General features: G+C 39.5%; 1 protein-coding gene across 1 annotated transcript in view; it reads left to right on the top strand.

Annotated features, from left to right (window-relative positions):
- Nucleotides 1-17,897, top strand: part of LOC109036444 (tripartite motif-containing protein 2) — a 66,601-nt gene that overhangs the window by 43,912 nt on the left and 4,792 nt on the right. Inside the window, exons 5-11 of the mRNA XM_072297526.1 lie at nucleotides 11,537-11,731; nucleotides 12,437-12,652; nucleotides 13,096-13,339; nucleotides 14,223-14,442; nucleotides 15,082-15,247; nucleotides 16,144-16,346; nucleotides 16,848-17,007. Of these exons, the coding sequence (XP_072153627.1) occupies nucleotides 11,537-11,731; nucleotides 12,437-12,652; nucleotides 13,096-13,339; nucleotides 14,223-14,442; nucleotides 15,082-15,247; nucleotides 16,144-16,346; nucleotides 16,848-17,007 (1,404 nt within the window). The remainder of the gene's footprint in view (nucleotides 1-11,536; nucleotides 11,732-12,436; nucleotides 12,653-13,095; nucleotides 13,340-14,222; nucleotides 14,443-15,081; nucleotides 15,248-16,143; nucleotides 16,347-16,847; nucleotides 17,008-17,897) is intronic.

The raw sequence follows: 17,897 nt of genomic DNA, 5'->3' as shown, positions 1-17,897 counted from the left end.
TGGGCTATACAATTAGCCTAATTACTTTCAGTCAGAGCTCAGATTAGAAACACTCTCCGATATTTATACCTTTTCCACCGATCACTTGAGTCGCGAGGGTGAAATAAACCCGCCCCCGCCGTCAGACCCCTCGCTCCCCTTTCCGCCGGCAGTGATGTCCCCCCTTCCCGCCGGCAGTGGTGCCCCCCCCCCCCAGGTACTTGACGAGTCTCCCCCTATTTCTTTACTTTGCAGCCCCCTTAAAAAGCCGCGGATTCCCGGAGGGTGCCCCCCCGGGGGGGGGGGGGGTCTTTGATAGACTCTAAATTCATTGAAAGGGTCCTATTACGGCTTTTTTAAAAGTAGGTACCGATGGCGGAAGTGCGAAACCATGTATCTCCATTGCGATGTTTCAAAATTTCTGCTCCTATTTTATTCTTATGAAGAGAAACGAAGCAATTTCATAGCTCGAAATTTATACAGAATATCTTGCCAACAGAGAAGAAAAATCTAGGAAGATTTCAAGAAATTTCGTCGACTGATTTTCCCAAGAAAAAATAAAGTATGATAGGAAGTCTGCAACGCCGCTAACGGAGATACGTGGTTTCGCACTTTGACCATCGATACTCTTCTTCATGGTGTCACTCTGAAACTTATTCTGGGGCGGAATCATTGATTGTCTGAATCCTGAATAAGTTTTGAGTCAATCCTTGGGGGGAGAAAATGGTCTACGATACATTCTTACGTTTCTGACGATTTCGGTTTCTCGGTCAACAACCGGTTGTGCTTTTGGTGTCGTAGCCGTGTGCAAAAATTATCAAGTAGCTTGGGTCGCTCTGAAGTGGAAATAAATATAGGGGGAACTGACCTCCGAAGAGGGCATTGTCCACAGTAATAACTGGCCAAAATCCATCTGTACCGTGTAATTATCCGACTCAAATTCTTAGATGGACGAGATCCAATCGCAGTGTCGAAAAGTTCCCGCCTGAAACTGGTTGGGAGGACCTCCGCGAATAGCGCCTGCCACCGCGCCTCCGATTGCGTCAGGTCTATCTCCGATTAGAGTCTTTCGAACATCGATTAATTTATCGATTAAACAATAATTTTCAATTTGATTTATTATAATAGATCGCTAAAATGTAACACTGATTAGTCGAAAATTAACAAATTCCCAGTTCCGAGGTTAAATTTCTAAAAATCAGCACAAAGCCCCCAAAAATTTCAGAACTAGAAATTTGAAGCCTCGCAATGGAGACACGTGGTTTCGCACTTCGGCCGTCACAATACGCACATCAATCGAATGAACAGTTGGTGTATCGATCATATTTTATTTAATTTTATTATTAATCGATTATTCCTTACGTTGGGTGCAAAAAGGGGGGCACTTTTTGGTTGCGGTGTCTCAAAATTTTCACTGTTAATTTATATTTTAGATAGGAAACTTTTCCCTGAATTTCCTGAAATATCTCGTTTTCAGCATCGTAAAACTATGAAGAAAATACCGTAAAAGTTTCAACGAATTCCATTCATTTGCCTGAAATACAATGGATGAAACGTTAGCAGAGATTCTGAGACGCACCGCAATCAAGAAATTCTCTATCTGCATCCAGCGCTTCATTTTTTATCATGCATAATTCGATTGATCGCTCAATCGAAAGACACCAAAGAGAAATTTTCGGCTCGAAAATTGCCGCGGCGACGTAACGCAACACCACAGGCTTCCAACGCAACAACTTCAGGCCGGGGGGGGGGAGGAAGAGGAGGAGGAGGCGGCACGAAGGAAAAGAGGAGGGGGCGATAAAGGATAACGAATGGCCATGGGCAACAAGCTTAGATTGGCCTAAACTTGGCTTAAACGAGCGGGCGAGCGTCTCCAGGTCGGCGCCAGTCGCGTTTCGGCGTGAATTACGATATATCGATTGTTATGCCATTTAAAACTATGGAAAAGGATCGATAAATAGGGTGTTCGCAGCAAACACCTCAATAATCGATTCTTTACCATAGGTTTAAATGGCACAACAATCGATATATCGCAATTCACGCCACGCCGCTGGTCGGCGCCAGGCGCGTTTCGGCGTGAGCTCCGCTGCGCGGTTTTTCGGGCGAGGCGAGGGCTCTCTGCGGAGACAGCGGACGATTCTCTCGGCCCGGAGCCGCTCAGAAGTATCATCTCATCCGCGTTAATACCGCCAAGAATGATGGTGTGAAAAATTGCTCCTTCCTCCTCCGACTCCGCGGCCGTAATTCCGAGAGCCGGAGAAAGGACGTCCACCTCGGACCGCGGTTCTTGGACTTGAGCTCGGCTATGATTGCTGCTATGCATGCTCAACTTTACAACTTTTTGTTCACCGAGGGTCTTAATTTAACGTAAAATGCATCATGATTTAGTCATCGTTCGCTTTTAAGTCTCACGCTGGCCTAAAAGTGAGCCTAAAAGTCAATTTTGGCGACAAAATACGGATTTTTCGGCATTCGACCGCAAACTCTCAAAACCCTATATTTTTCGCCGAAATCGGCCTTCAAATCTATATTTAAGGCAGTAATTGACCCGATGAAAGGCAAAAAATGACCAAATCATGATGCATTCCGAAGTATTGATCTTCAATGAGAAACAAATCGTAGAGTTGAGGAAATTCAGGGTGTCTCCCACCATGGCCCTTTTCGATGTACCCAACCGCATCCGCATTGCGTTACTGATGCTTCACAGTCGCACTGAAAACAAACTCCGGCCGAGGAGTTCGTACTTACGGACTACATAGACATACCGTCCGCGATCCGGGATCAGAGGTCGAAAGTCCCGGGAGTAGCACCCGGAGCAGTCGAAGCGACGGCTCTAGCACCTGGAACTTTCGGCCTCTGAGTCTGGAACTGGTGGTATGTCTAAATAGCCCGTAATTTTTTTTTCAGTGCGATGTCATTGAGACGTAATATCATACGGACAGCAGTCTGCGTAGTCGGGTGAAGTTCGGCGGTGTGCGGATGTCGATAGGTCGTTTGTTCCTGGCACGGACGGCCCACAGAGGGCTAGGAATCGAATTTAGCTGGACAAAAGTCCATTTTGGCTTGTCCAGAAAATTCGAAAATAGACACCACTGAGCGATGAGGTATATCATGGAGTATCTGTATATCACTGGGTTTGGGGGTCTTATCACTAATAAGACTGCGATGCCAAGATTTTCCCGAGCGCGCGTGGTGTGTTTATTTATCCTATATGCTGGCTTGGTTCAACGCTCATCCAAAAGGTTATGTTCCACAAACCTTCGAGTGTTTCCCAACATAACGAGTGTTTTACCAAGTTAGATTAACATGTTTTCATTTTACTTTAAGGTATTTTTATCAATTTTGTGCATTGTATAGTCTGGTACACAAAATTAAAAACTGGGCACGAAAATGTCCTAATTTTTAGGTTTAAAGTGGTCTGCAATTTTCTGTAAAGATCTGTAAGGTTACGGACCGCTACCATGTGGTTCAGTACATCCTAAACATCTAAATTTTCATTGGTTCATTTGCTTTTTCTTGCTTTACCGTGAGTTATGAATTTTTTTGTGACGCAAGATCGAGGATTTTATGCTAATTTCTTATATTAGATCACTCACGTGCCAGGCATTGGCGATTCTTGCATGTTGGCATCAATGCTCTTTCTCATTGTAAATACACTAACGAAAATCGATTCTAGGTTAGGATTTTCGATATATATCGATTCTATCGTAGATGTGTTCATATGGATGAAAGACAGTGTTGCCAAATTGCAAGCATGTCGTATAATGGCGCTATCCTACGCTAATCTACCTACTTATATTGTTATTATAGATGTCCATACAATTGCTGCCTAACTTCTGGGGTTAAATTATGACTGATTCTGAATAAAATTTTCTAATTCAAGGTTTTATTCCGGCTTTGCCTCTCTATCTTCTAATTTCTGGCAAAAGAAGTGCATTCTTTAAAACAATATTTTCATTGGTTCCGCCAAAAAAATACGCGACAAGCAGACGACTCCTGAATTTTCTGGACATGTCTGGAGAGTTCAAATGGTCAATTTTGTGTAAGAACACACTCCGAAATTTTAGAATTTCTTTGGTCTACTCGCAATTTTTCGCAATTTTCTGAGCAATGAGTATTTTCGTTGGGCGAGATGAGATTCAATACTATAATTACGCTGAAAAATACGCGACATGCAGACGACTCCTGAATTTTCTGGACATGTCGGAAGGGTTCAAATTGTCAATTTTAAGTAAAAGCACACTCAGAAATTTGAGAATTTCTTTGGTTCACTTGCAGTTTTCGGCAGTTTTCTAGGCTATGAATATTTTCGTTGGGCGAGATGAGATGCAATGCTAATTCTGCTGAAAAATACGCGACATATATTCCCATATATTACCCAAAGATAAATCATCACTTTTCAAATTTTTTAAATTTTAAACTGAAAAATGTTGAACAAAGAAAGCAAAACTGTAATTTACTCACTAAAATAACCCTCAGAAACCAATTTCTTCACACAAAACAATCTCAGGTACCTCTGAAGATTTGAGTGAAAAATTGCTATTAATTACCCGTTGATAAAGCAATTTTTTTAAATAATTCTCATCAAAAACTTCAAAATTTCTTTAAAGAAACCCAAAATATGGATTCAGCGATCTAAATTACCCCTAAAAACATACATTCTCTCATATTAGTAAGTTCAGGCGCCTCTGAGGACTTTTGACCGGCTAAACTTGGCTGCTGGCCCTCCGTGCGGCCGTGGCAGCGTGGGACCACAGGCCCAATTAACGGGTGGTTTAACAGGTGAAATAAAACACCTCAGCTTTTACTCCGGTTCCGTCCCGGGTCCTGGACTAGCTCTCATCGTGCTATTCCCTTATGCTAAGGAGAAACGCCCTATGGACATACGATTGTTGCCAGATTCCTCCCGATGAGACATTTATTTAATTATCTTACCGCAACCAAGAAATGTCCTCTCTGCACCCTACGTCTGGCATTCAGTAATCGACTCCTAATCGAATCGAATCAAAATTAATCGAAACATAGATTTTTTTTTATCATTTAAGGTTATAAAACATCTGAAAAAATCCTCGGAGGTCTAGCTCAATTCGTACTTCGTACGAAACCCAAACGTCATTTTTTCGTAGATTTTTCAGAAGAATTTTCACTAAATTTTATATGGTAAGAATCGTCACTCAGGAGTAAAGATGCTAGATGTCATGAAACTTTTTAAAATGATTTTTCATGAATTGTTTTAAAAATTCTGCAATGGACTCTGTTTGCCACGAAACGTACAGAAACAGTAACATTTTAATTTTGAAATTTGAGGGGGAAAAATCATTAGTCAAAGTTCCAAGTCCTCATCGAATCCACGGATAAGTTTTGTGAGTTCCATACGCAGTCCGTGAAAAATCGTTAAACAATTTTATGAAAAATTAAATTTTATTTTTTATCCCTGGAGACTAGATTCCTGACTAAGGGTGGCGGTTAAAAAATCACCCATTGACGCTTATCAGGTTGATTTGGAATATCGATGGCCAAAGTGCGCAGCCACGTATCTCCATTGCGATTTTTCAAAGTTTCCCCTCGTATGTCAGTTTTTCGAAGATGAACGAACCTACTCGATAGCTCGAAATTTATGCAGAATCTTCTGCTAATAAAGAGGAAAAGTCAAAGGCTGTTTTAAAAAAATTACGTTTCCGACGGAAAAATACAGTATGACAAGAAGTCTGCAACGAGTTACGTGGTTTCGCGCTTAAGCCATCGATATCCACCCTTTAATTGAATCGACGCATGCAAAAACGTCTGTTGTCCAATACAGCGTTTCATAATTGCGGTGGGTTTCTATTGTGCCACGACACTAACGAATTGGATCGATCTCTTTTGTAAACGTTTAATTACACTCAGGGGATTATTTATAAAATTGTTCAACATTCCTAACGTCTTAAACCATCTTGTGTCGTTAAGTTACAACGAAATTGTATTGTCCCCACGAATTCTGAAACACTGTCTTGGACATCGGACGTTTTCGCATACGTCGATTCAATGGACCACTAGACAAGGTACGAATTTCAGCATTCTGATACATGATTCGTAACTAAAATTTCACGTAGAATACGACGCGCACGACTAAAATTACCGAATTCAACTCCTTCCAAAGATATTTAACGATTCTTGATACGTGAATTCAAACCACCCGCTCATGAAAACTCAATTCTCTACGAGATTCACATCGCGCGCTGAATGTTAATGACAGTCTCTGCTATATAAAAATCTGGCAACCTCAATCTTGACGCTTTGGCTCAGCTATAGCAAATTGCTTACCTATAGTTTGAACAACACATGGTGGGAAATGAACATTGCTCGATTGAGAAGCTTTCTGAAACCGTTGTAGTGAGCGATTTGACTCACGTAGAGCTTTGAGTTTCTTGTGAGCGGGCAGTTCAAATATCTCGTAACTAATGTCAAAAAAAAATGTTAATATCTCCGTTAGGAGTTGGTTTCAGTCATTTTCGTTGCGCGGATCATATTCTACGTGAAATTCTGGTTAAGAAACATGTATCAGATTGCTTAAATTCGTACCTTGTCTAGTGGTCCATTGGAAGGGAAAGTACGGGAATCCTGCCCGAGGTTTGGCAATGTCTAAAGGTACATACGCTGTTTTTCCTAGGACGGGAGTATCGTGGTCCTGTTCCTCGAGGGCCGCGATATCATTAGCATCTCGGAGCCGGGATCTTGGATCTGGGATCCGAGATTTGAGTTTCATGATCTCGGGTGTCGTGTCCGTGCTGTGCTGTCCGTGCGCTACGCCACGGCCGCGCGCTTCGTCTCGGCACCGTTACGCCCGTTACGGCCGCGGATCCTCAGGAACAACGCCGTACGGCCGTTCCAACATTGCCAAATTTCCAGAGGTTCTGGAGAAACATGTTCCATTCCTTACCCGCCTGTGAATCTAGGAATAGAGTTCTCCGTTAAAAGTCGAGGAGTGAAATTCGGTGCCAGAGTCTATCTAAAGACCAAAAACCATGAGTGATATGAATGCGGAGTGAAATTAGCACCCTAAAAGCGTATCAATTATGGCCATTTGTATACCATTCTCCTCTTAACTTTCCCCCAAGCCTCTACGTCATTTTGGTGACCTAGTATTCTATCGAAAGGGGCTCTGTCCCCCGACTTCGTCAGTATTTTCGGCAGGGATAGGCCAATCCCTGGTAAAAATTGGCAGTAGAATGTGTGTTCCAAAATACTATAGACCTAAAGCCGGCTGTAAGATTTCCAATAGCTTCTGTAGCCGGCTGCACAATTTCTTATAGCCTTTTATAGCCGATGGCGACTAAGCAACAGCCAGACGATAAAGTTTATGCTAAACGTTACTAATTACGGATACTAGGACTTAGTTAGTTTTTGGACTACCGCTCTCTTTTTGTGCCGTAGTATCTTGATTTATTTTGCGAGGAAAGCTCCGTACTTTTGAAGGATGCTTGTCATTCTTAATATGTCGGAGCGCTTTCAATTTCGTATGATACTGTACAATACCTCTGGTGTGAAATAGTTGCTTCAGACGCCGTGGCACGCTGCGGCGCGCGAGGCGAGGCGGGCAGAGAGCGCGAAACGCGCATCGGCGCCTACAAACCTAACAGGGATACTTCACGCATTGCGCAATGCGTGAAGTATCCCTGTTAGGTTTGTAGGCGCCAGTGCGTCGCCGCTCCGCTTTGTGTTAGGCTTTAATATTTAATCTCGCGGAGTCAGCGTGTTTCAACTCATGATTTTGAAATGTTTGCACACTCTGTATAGACTATTCTCATTTTAATTGATGAAAAAAAAATATGTTTTAAAGGAAAATTTAATGTTTGGTAAATATTACAGTAGTTCCGTATCAAACTTAATGATTTCCAAATCACACGAATTACACAATTTCTTATAGCCTCTTATAGCCAATGGCTATAAAGTTTAAAGCCCGGCGATAGGAACTAGAGCCCGACTGTATACTTTTTTATAGCTTCGTATAGCCCGGCTATATGATTTGCTCCGCTTTCTACAGTCAGCTATATGATTTTCAATAGCCATCTTTAGTCGGCTGTAAGAACTTCTATGGTATTTTGAAACGCAGCTCCTATCGCCAATTTTTACCAGGGATGTAAGACTTTTTGCTATTACCTAGATTATTTTCCGTATACTTCCTGATTTTAATGAAATCATTCCAAAATTATGATAGAGACCTCGTTTTCCAGAGTCCGGGCAGGACGGTTCAGATTCCCCTCTCAGTCTCCATTATTGGGGGGGGGGGGGTCTTCAGGGTAATGAAATTCAAATTTCATGGGGTCTATTCTATATTAGCCCCCGTGATTATTGATTTCTACCGACCTATCATAATCGAGAAAAAAAGCCTGACACGTGTGGTCCGGGACACTCAGTATAACACTCAGTATGCGTGTGTTAACTGTTCTATACGATCCTGAGTCTTTAAAAAGATGCGAGACAACGGCAGCTGTGGATGCGATGGAGAGATAACAAAACAAAGACGGGGAGAAACAAAGAGCCAGATTTTCGAAAGCACACGCGGCTAAATTGCATAAAATCGCAGAGGGGGGCTTAAAATACATTTCGGGGATCACAACGAGACTCTGTCCGCGCTGAAGAGAAACGCGTAAAAGGCGTCGCCACATTTTAAAGGAATAGGAACCTGGAACGCACGGCGGATACAATAATGAAAGATCTGTTTCTCAAGGAGGAGACATCCTCCACCAAAAGTTTTAGATCGAGTCAAGAGGTATAGAGTTGTCAATAGAACGTTGCAAAGTTTACTTTTTAAAATTGTAATACTCAAATATTTTAAGTTTCTCGGTTTACAATACGCAACCTTCGGTTCATCCCTTTGCATTTTTTGGGGCTGATGTTACTCGACGATGTAGACTTCTCTTGACACAAACGCTTTAGCGACTGATAGGGATATAGTTTCGCCAAGTTATTGAAGAGTGTCCCAAACCATCATTACCGGGCTTTTTTCTCGCTTATTTTAATAAGATGTAGTCAAGGACTGGGAAGGCGAGGGAAGGGGGGGGGGGTTCGAAACTTTAAAATTTAAATTCCTTGGGGTCAATACTGTTTTCAATCCCCAGTCCTCAGCTTCGCCCGACTTAAAGCAACCGAGGGGAAAGCGTGGTGCTGGACCTCATCGCAATTATGTCCGGAAATCTACCCTTGCTGTTGGGTTCGTCCTTCACTCCTAAATTAATGCAATTTTTTCTATCATTATTATTAAACCTGGCAGCAACACAGAGTGCTATTTCTAACTTCTTGTTTATTTTGAAAACCAACCCGCTCCCTCCACAATCCTCGTCTCTCTAGACTCTGGTTTTTTTTCATGCTTTTTATATATTTTTTGTTTGTTTATTTTTTTTAAAAAATTTTTGGAGGTTCAAACGGTTGACATGTAATGTCTGAAGCGGACACTTGACGAGCGACTCGTTGGCCCCCACCTCCCTTCGCCTTCGTCCCCCCCTCTATCCCCCCCGGACCCCCCTTCCCTCCGCCCTCCCTCGCCCTGTTCCTCCAACATTCGATTTTACTGCCATGCCGTACTAAGGAAAAACACCATATGAACAACCGAACGTCAGTAGCGTGACGTGCTTTGCGATTTTTCTGCCCTTTAAATCTACGAAAAAGGATCGATAAACGGTGTTTGCAGCTAACACCTGAATAATCGATTCTTTACCATAGCTTCCAATGGGGAAATATCGACAATCGAAGTAACATCGAGTTAGGCAATTTCAAATTCTCGACGGGGAACGCTCGGCTCTCTCGAAGCCTCTGAAACAAGCTACGCGTGGTTTTAGTTTAATTTTCTCATCATAGACGGAGCTTCCTGCTCTTTTTGTGTGTGCATATCAGAGTTCTGAAAAAGGACCTTAGCCCCCCCCCCCCCCCCCCCCCAGTGTAATTTTAAAATTAACCTAAAACTCAAGAGTTGTATTCAAAATTGTTTCCCAGGGTTGCCCTATTCAGAGAAAATTGGGAAATGTCAGGGAAAACCTAGAAATGTCAGAGGAAAATCGTCCAATCGCCTTCATTTGCTTTCTCGGGTGGAATTGACGTTTTGTACAACAAATTTTGACTGAAAACTATTTCTAACTATTCTTTTTAAAAATCTGGCATTTGTTCAATTGCGAGGAAATTGCACCAAAATGTGTCAAGGAAATCAGGAAAATGTTAGAAAAAATGTTCCTAATTATTGCAAAATGTAGTCAAATGATCGTCGACCGCCAGAAGTGGATGGGACCGCACTCGCCGGGCGAAACTGTAACTGCAACGTCAGTAAATCAGAGGGACCTTCGAGCAAACGAACCCGCGTGGAAAACACCGACTCGCAAATTATTTGAGCAATGACAGCATTGACAGCAAAGCGAGGGCAGTCAATTTTCCTCAGGTTCACTTGAAGTAGGCCGCGGAATCTTTAAATGCTCAACTCACCACATCCGCAGTTCGTTGTTTCTCTCACGAAAGAATGCAACTACATTTCAATGTTGCCAGATTTTTCCGCACCGACGACATTTTCACCAGAGGAGTTTTGGGATTTTCTAACTGAACACTCAATCAGGGTGTCTAGCGACCGGGAAACCGGGAAATGGCAAGGACGATGTGTTTTTTGGGTGTCTATTAAATCAGGGAAAACGTCAGGGGAAGAACCTTGTAAAAATAATTAGGCATGGTGTTCAGACAGGGAAAAACCGGAATTCGACGGGGAATGAAATATTTCAGGAAAAATTAAGGAACATCGGGGTATATGGTCCAGAAACCGTGAATTTCTTCTTCTAACGCTTGGAGATCATTTCAGATTCGAATTTTGTGGAAATTTGTAGTTCTTATTGTTACCAAGGTTTATGTTATTGCACCCGAGCCGCCTATATTGACCTCTTGAATGACAAATTTGAATCTTCAAATCATCAGAATAATAAAGAATCTTTCATTGACCAGATAGTAGTAACATCAGGAACGTTTTTATAATTAAAAATTTGAATGCGTGCTGAAGAAGAAAATTGTTTCTCCCAAGAAAATTTCGGTGAAGTGTGAGAAAACTTCAATTTCTCATCGGGGAATGAGCTCCTGAAAGTCAGGAAAATATCAGGGGAAAATCAAGGAATGAACTTAGTTAAGAATTCTAGACACCACGTACTAAAGTCTCAAAATAAACATCATGAGTGGCTTACTGTAGACCAAGCTAATGGAAGAGGTCGGACATGAAATTTTTGGCTAAATTTTCAAATTTCGATGTTAATTTAGTCACAAATCGAATTTCAAGGGGTGTCTCTGAAAGGAAATTTCACGAAAAAACCAATGTTATCACATTTTAAACTTTTTTGTTTCATATTTTCAAGAATGTAAGCTTTCAAAGTTTCCAAATTTTGTCCGATTTATCCTGTTGACTCGATCGATTGTGTGGTGATAAAACACCCGCGGATTTAGTCTTTTACTTTAAAATATCACAAAGGTAGGTATGTTTTAACAACTTGCTTTCTGTATACAGTATCATTTATTTTTAAGGCATTACCTAAATAAGACTGTTTATCTGTTCCAGGAGCTGTTGTTCTGTGAAACTTGTGATACCGTATTCTGCACAATATGCACAGGTGGGAGTCACAACCCATCCTTGACGACAAACGTCGATTCAGCGAGTACATCCAACTGCGAGCACACCATAATCCCCTTCAGCATAGCCATCAAACGAATCTCAGAGATCCTCCTATACAAAGCAAATCAGTGTATCTCAAAGGTAAGTTCAAAGGAATGCAATTTTTGAAGAATTATAGCGCACACCGCTCTTCAATATCTTTTTTCGTTCGAAGAACATGGAACTCAACGGTTTTCAACTTGGCAAAGCTGCTACACGGAAAGGAATTCGTTTCAGGCCTTGGAATTTTGGGAAATGGGGTATCCTTTGATGAGGAATGACTTATTGAAAATCCATCAGGGGAGAAATTTTGCCAATTTTGCATACAGCCCTTTCTATTCCAAGTTGATTAGAAAATCTCAGAACTTTCATTTTTGTTAATCAATTAATGAAACGGAACTCAAGTTGATTTTTGGTTTGGTTTTATGTTTGGTCTGCGGGTGCTGTGAAAATGGTTGAATAATTATTTTACTAGATCTATTGTCCTTTTAACCTGAAAGAATGAATACTGGAAATTAATAGCACCTCCTGTGGTTTTACTATATACTTCTTTTTTGAAAATGTATTTATTTATTATAATTGTTTTTTTCAAGTCTCAAAGTAACTTAAAAAAGTAGCCTTCCTACTGAGGTATGAAGGCTGAAGTAAGCAGATTAATAAATTGCGAATCCCTGAAATAATAAATTCTCATTTTTTGAAAAAAAAAGAAAAAAAAAGAAAAAAAAATTATGTTCAAAAATAAATATAGCATCATTTAATTTTTGTTTTTTTTTTTTTTAACATCTTTCCTTTTCCAAAATTTTACAGCTGACAGAAGCTCAAGAAAATGTGAACAGTGAACTGCAAAGATTAGACTGTGCCACACAAAAATGTCTAGCGTCCTTAGATGAAGCGTTCAATGACATTTCGACACTGCTTGAAAGGCGGAAAATGGAGCTGGCATCAGCGATAAGTGTTGCAAGTGAAACAAAACGCAAAGTACTTGATGAACAAATGTTTTTAATTCAAGCGGAAAAAGAGAAAGTAAGTATATTTTAGTTGAAAGCCTTTGTTGAATTTTAGAATCCATTTAGTTCCTCATTTACTTTTTAATTTTTCTAATATGTATCCGTAAATGATCTTCCATCCCTATTTTATTTTGTTCCTATTTTTTAAAAGACATTTTATACATTATTTTCACGAAAATATGACAGAAACAGTCGAGTCCAATTGCATTTTTCATTTTGAAATTCATTTAGCATCCGTAGAATTGATAATCTCAGAACAGTCACCATCTGTCAATTGCCAAAAACAACGTCACTTTCTGCGAAAACGTTACTGGAACATTGTGACAAGGTTTTTGTGATCACATTTTGCTGATTTATTTAATCGAAAAGTAAACTGTTTGCTCTTTTAATTTGTGTTTCTTCTCTAATCTCCGTTTTGAATCACCTTGAATTCAACTGATAAAAGTGATGCTTGCGTAGGTGGAGAAAGAGTGCGAAGGGCTCCAGTATCAAGTAGAGGTTCGGAACATTACTCAGCGAATTTCCAGTTTAAGTACAAAACTGGATAGCGTGAGTGCATTACGGGAGCCTCGGGAAAACGCTTTCTTAAGTTGTGATCTTGCGAGTGAGGCAACGCTTCAGCGCCTGGATGCTGTTCTTGCTTCTGTTGGTCGCGTACGAACAACAACCACTTTTCCTAGTCTTTCAACAATACAAATTAAAGGTTTGTATATCTAAGTACATTAATGTTAGGTGCACAGACGTAATGTGCATTAATGGCTCAGTAGCCCAAGTAGCACAGATTGCAATAAATTGCACTTACATGGTAAAATTTTTGTTAATGCATGGAAGTGTTGCGTATGATGCCTACCTACCAATTGAAGGAACATCTATAATTGAAATTGATCACAATTGAATTGAAATGAGTTGCAATTTTTCATTGCATTGTAAATTGCCCATCTTTCTGACTTATGGAACTCATTTTTTTGATTTTTCAAAATCGGCATTTATCGACCAAATGGTGTAAACATATTGCTATTTCACGGTTAAAAAATTGCAATTTCCTAACTTAAATCGCAATTGTTTTCAGTATTTTCATTGCTCCTTGCTACTTGGGAGCAACGTATTATGCCAATGTCACAACCATTTCTTTGGATGTAACTTTTGAGTTGTCTCCCTTGCTTCCTTTCTCCATCCTCAATTAATGCTAATAGCAGCCTCAACAATTGTTGTCAGACGAAAAAAAATACGTGTGATGTATGAAATTTATCCCTTTTTCTATCGTAAGAGGAAACATCTTACCTTTTCTTTGTCCATGGTTTTCGCGAAAACCAGCTCATTCATCGGTGTCAACTAATGTATTGATGATCACCAAGTCCTTGGCCCATTTGGCCTTTTATGCACAAGGCAGTCTCGTATCGTAACATTTCATAAACTCAACTTATACTACGTTTTGGTATACCATCCTGTATGTAATTTGTTTTTTCAAACATTGCTGAAATAATTTCATAATGAAGTAATCTGGAGTACTCTCTTTGTCCAGGAAATTGCACCTTTTTCTTTACTATTATTATTAGAAGTCTATATTTCTTTTTTTGTCCTTGCAGAAAAATGTTCTGTAAATTTAGAAGCAACGGCTTTTATCTCAACTGTAGACTATCATGGTAACACAAGATCAACTGGAGGTGATCCAATCACTGTTGAATTATTGAGAGCGGATCAGTCGGACGTCTCTTGTCAGCTGGTGCCAACAAACATGGAAGCAAGAGTCATCGATTTGGAGGATGGAACTTACCATGTCAAGTTCAGGCCCACAGCACCTGGAAGGTATTTATTAATATATTGTCCTTTTTTTTTTAACTATGAAGGCTGGCTAGTAAGTGACACTTAAAAGCTCATGACTTGGGAATAATCAGATATTTTGGCAAGAACGAAAAATACTCTGACAGTATTTAAATGCAACTACCTTTCTGATGGTTTATTGGTTTGCAAAAATCAACAATTTTAGACATTGCAGCATTTCCAGATTGTGATTTTAAATTTTTTCATTATAATCTAATTATAATATGCAGCATCTGTTTATTATGTAAATACAGCTAAGGTTGATCCTCCGGCCCACCCATTAAATCATTGTAAATAGCATAAGTTAAAACAATTAGGATTAATACATTACTGAAGTCATCTATACATTTAATAAATAAAGAAAAAAAAAAAATTACCATGCTCTCTTGTTCAGTCAAGAAATAAAGTGTCAAGAATGGACAACAAAAGCTTAAATAATGCAGATAAAACTTGCTAGAATTTTTTAGAGTCTAAACCATTCAATTTTCAACCAGATAAAGTGAAATTTGAAAAATAAAACAAAAGCTGAAACCGACCAATCACAGTTCAAGGGTAAACAAATTAAGTTTCTCAAGTACCCTCTAAGTATGTATTCTGAAAAGTGTGTACTCTTTTTTTCTGCAGGTATGCCTTGAAGGCTAGTGTCCTTGATAGGCAAATAAGAGACAGTCCACTCTTTATTGATGTCTGCCCTCATAACAACCCAGTTCGATTGTATGGATGTCGAGGGTCTGGCAAGGATGAGTTCCTCCAACCTGTTGCTGCCGCTATTGATAGTTACACAGGAATGGTAAGTTGAAATTACCATTGTTGGTACATTCCTTTAGTCATTGCACTTATGAGCGTATCAGCATTACATTTTTGTGATCAAAAAGTCATTTGAGCAATTCTGATTTCATCATCTACTCTAAAGTGCATATTTAGGTACATAAGGGCACATTAAAGAGTACATCTCCCCACCCTCCACGGTGGAGAAGTTTTTCTATAAAACTGAAAAAATTATAAAAATTCTCGGCAGAAATGATGCAACAGCTTTTCTGTGGAAAAGTAAAATGGTTAGGACGTATTGAGCCAGTGTAATGCAATTACATCTCCATGCAAGGGAGTTGTGAAGTGGTATTAATCTTGTACCATTTCTTCAGTAAAAGTTTTACATGTCTAATAATTAATTAATTAAACGAAAATGTGACACATGTCAATTCATCATTTCTCACCTGCAGGAATGTATCTCTAATACACGATTGCAAAATCTACTCACACAATTCTTTATTTTACATGAAAATGACAGCGCAATTTCAGTCCAAAATTTTGCTGATTTTTGTTTGATAAAAAATCTGTGACATTTTCAGTTTACAATGTCCAATAGTCTCTGAGTAATGGCAATAGTTTTGAAATGAAATTTGGTGACGTTGAAATGTAGTTGCATTTCTCTGTCCAAGAAACAACAATTTGAATAGCTGAAACAAGAATTGTATTGCATCATTCTTCAAAATGTCTTTTCTATAAGGACTTGTTTGCAGCACTGTTTCCTTTTTTAATACGATCAACTCTTCTATTAACTCTTTCTTGAATTATTCTCCCCTTTCACATTGTGGTTTTTAGAAAATTAAGAACGGGTATTGCTCTGCATCGTGTCTCTAACTTCTCCATGTAATGTTTTCCACCATTTTTTTGTCTGTTGTGTAGATGTACATCCTAGACACCGGAAACTCGCGCATCAAAGTCTTGTCACCTGACTTAAGGTTTATTTGTCACCTGGAAAACGAAGCTCTTTCTGATCGGTCTTGCACTGGCATAGCTGTGTCAAGTTACATTGGTGAAACTTCAGACAAAATAGACAACATCCCATGGTTGGCAGTTGTCAATTGGAGGTCTAAAATGATAACGAGGTAATTTAATTGAGATAGTATAAAACCATAATGTGCGATCAATGGAATTCATGCTTGCTCCTTCTATTTTCCAATAGGCAGAGATCATACATGAGATTGTTCAGAGACAAGGGTGCAATAAATGAAAAAAATTGAGAGACAGGGGTGTAGGAAGCTCTTTACCTCTGCATTTTCGAAGGCTTCTTTCACATTGCTGTTCATGTAGAACAGCGTGCTTTAGTATTTTCCCTCCATGAAAGAGCATGTTACACTGTTTTCTTTGGCTTCAGATTTTCCTTCTAAAAAAGTAACGTCTTGTATGGGTTCCCTCACAAAAATTGGTGCATTTGAATAAATTATAAAGAAAAAATACCAAAATTTAAAAAAAAAAAAAAAAAAAAAAAAAAAAAAAAAAATAGAAGAAAAGATTTTGTATCCCTTTAGGACACCTTTAAATTGGTTAGAATTTCATAATCACACTCTGATCATCATTAATTCTATTTTCCATGGTCTTGTTTACAGATTGAACAGAGAGGGTGAAGTTGTTGCTAGTTTCAGCCATCCATCCTTCCAAGAACCAACAGATTTGGCGATTGATCCATCCTACGGTCATATTTTAGTAGCAGACAATGGACCCTGCTGTATTTTTGTTTTTGATACTAATGGCAAACTACTGTTTCAGGTGTGTACATATTTTTCTCTCTCTTTTCTCTCTAGTGTATTACCTGATTGTATTTATTGATCGATATTATTATCCTTACAATGGGCCTGTTGCATGCAAGAGATACAGCCGTGCGAATAGACTTTTTAGCGGTTAAATGATACGAAAATTACGATGGTCACATTAAAAAAGTCTGAAATACACTCCTTACTGCGCAATTTGCGTTGTTAGGAACGCGCTTTTTCGAATTTCCCGCGTCTGGGGGCAGTTTTCTAACGGCAACTCGCGGCTATTTCCGGTCTACTAAAACCGACAACATAACCTAAAAATCGGAGCTCGTGATATCGTGAAATGAAATGTAGAAGGATTGCGTTGGATATTTAAAAGTTGATCGATTTCGTTACCACATAAAGCGTACATGGACCACTATAAGAGATCACGTTGGGTTTGTAAACAAACTGAAGGAAAAAATAACAACAACAACAACGACTCGGCATCTTCCGGAAATCACCGAGCCCGCCGTTTGCTCGTTTCCGGTGATTAGAAAACTGCCCCCAGACGCGGGAAATTTGAAAAAGCGCGTTCCTAACAACGCAAATTGCGCAGTAAGGAGTGTATTTCAGACTTTTTTAATGAGACCATCGTAATTTTCGTGTCATTTAACCCCTATAAAGTCTATTCGCGCGGCTGTATCTCTTGCATGCAACAGGCCCATTGCAGTAATTTATGGTAAACCGCATTTAAGGTCTTGAGATACAAGATAGCTGAGATAGGAAGAAATTTTAAAAATTAGAAATCATTTGTCAATCAGAGAATTTGGAAAATATTTATACATACAGAGTAAATGATTCAGTTCCAAGCATGTTAGACAAATGTTTTTTATGTCTTACCATGAAAACCAGCAAAAAATT

This window comes from Bemisia tabaci, chromosome 2 (assembly GCF_918797505.1).
Source record: "Bemisia tabaci chromosome 2, PGI_BMITA_v3".
NCBI classification, from domain to species: Eukaryota; Metazoa; Arthropoda; class Insecta; order Hemiptera; family Aleyrodidae; genus Bemisia; species Bemisia tabaci.
The sequence above is the reverse complement of the archived record's forward strand: the minus strand, read 5'-3'. Positions and strand labels throughout refer to the sequence as shown.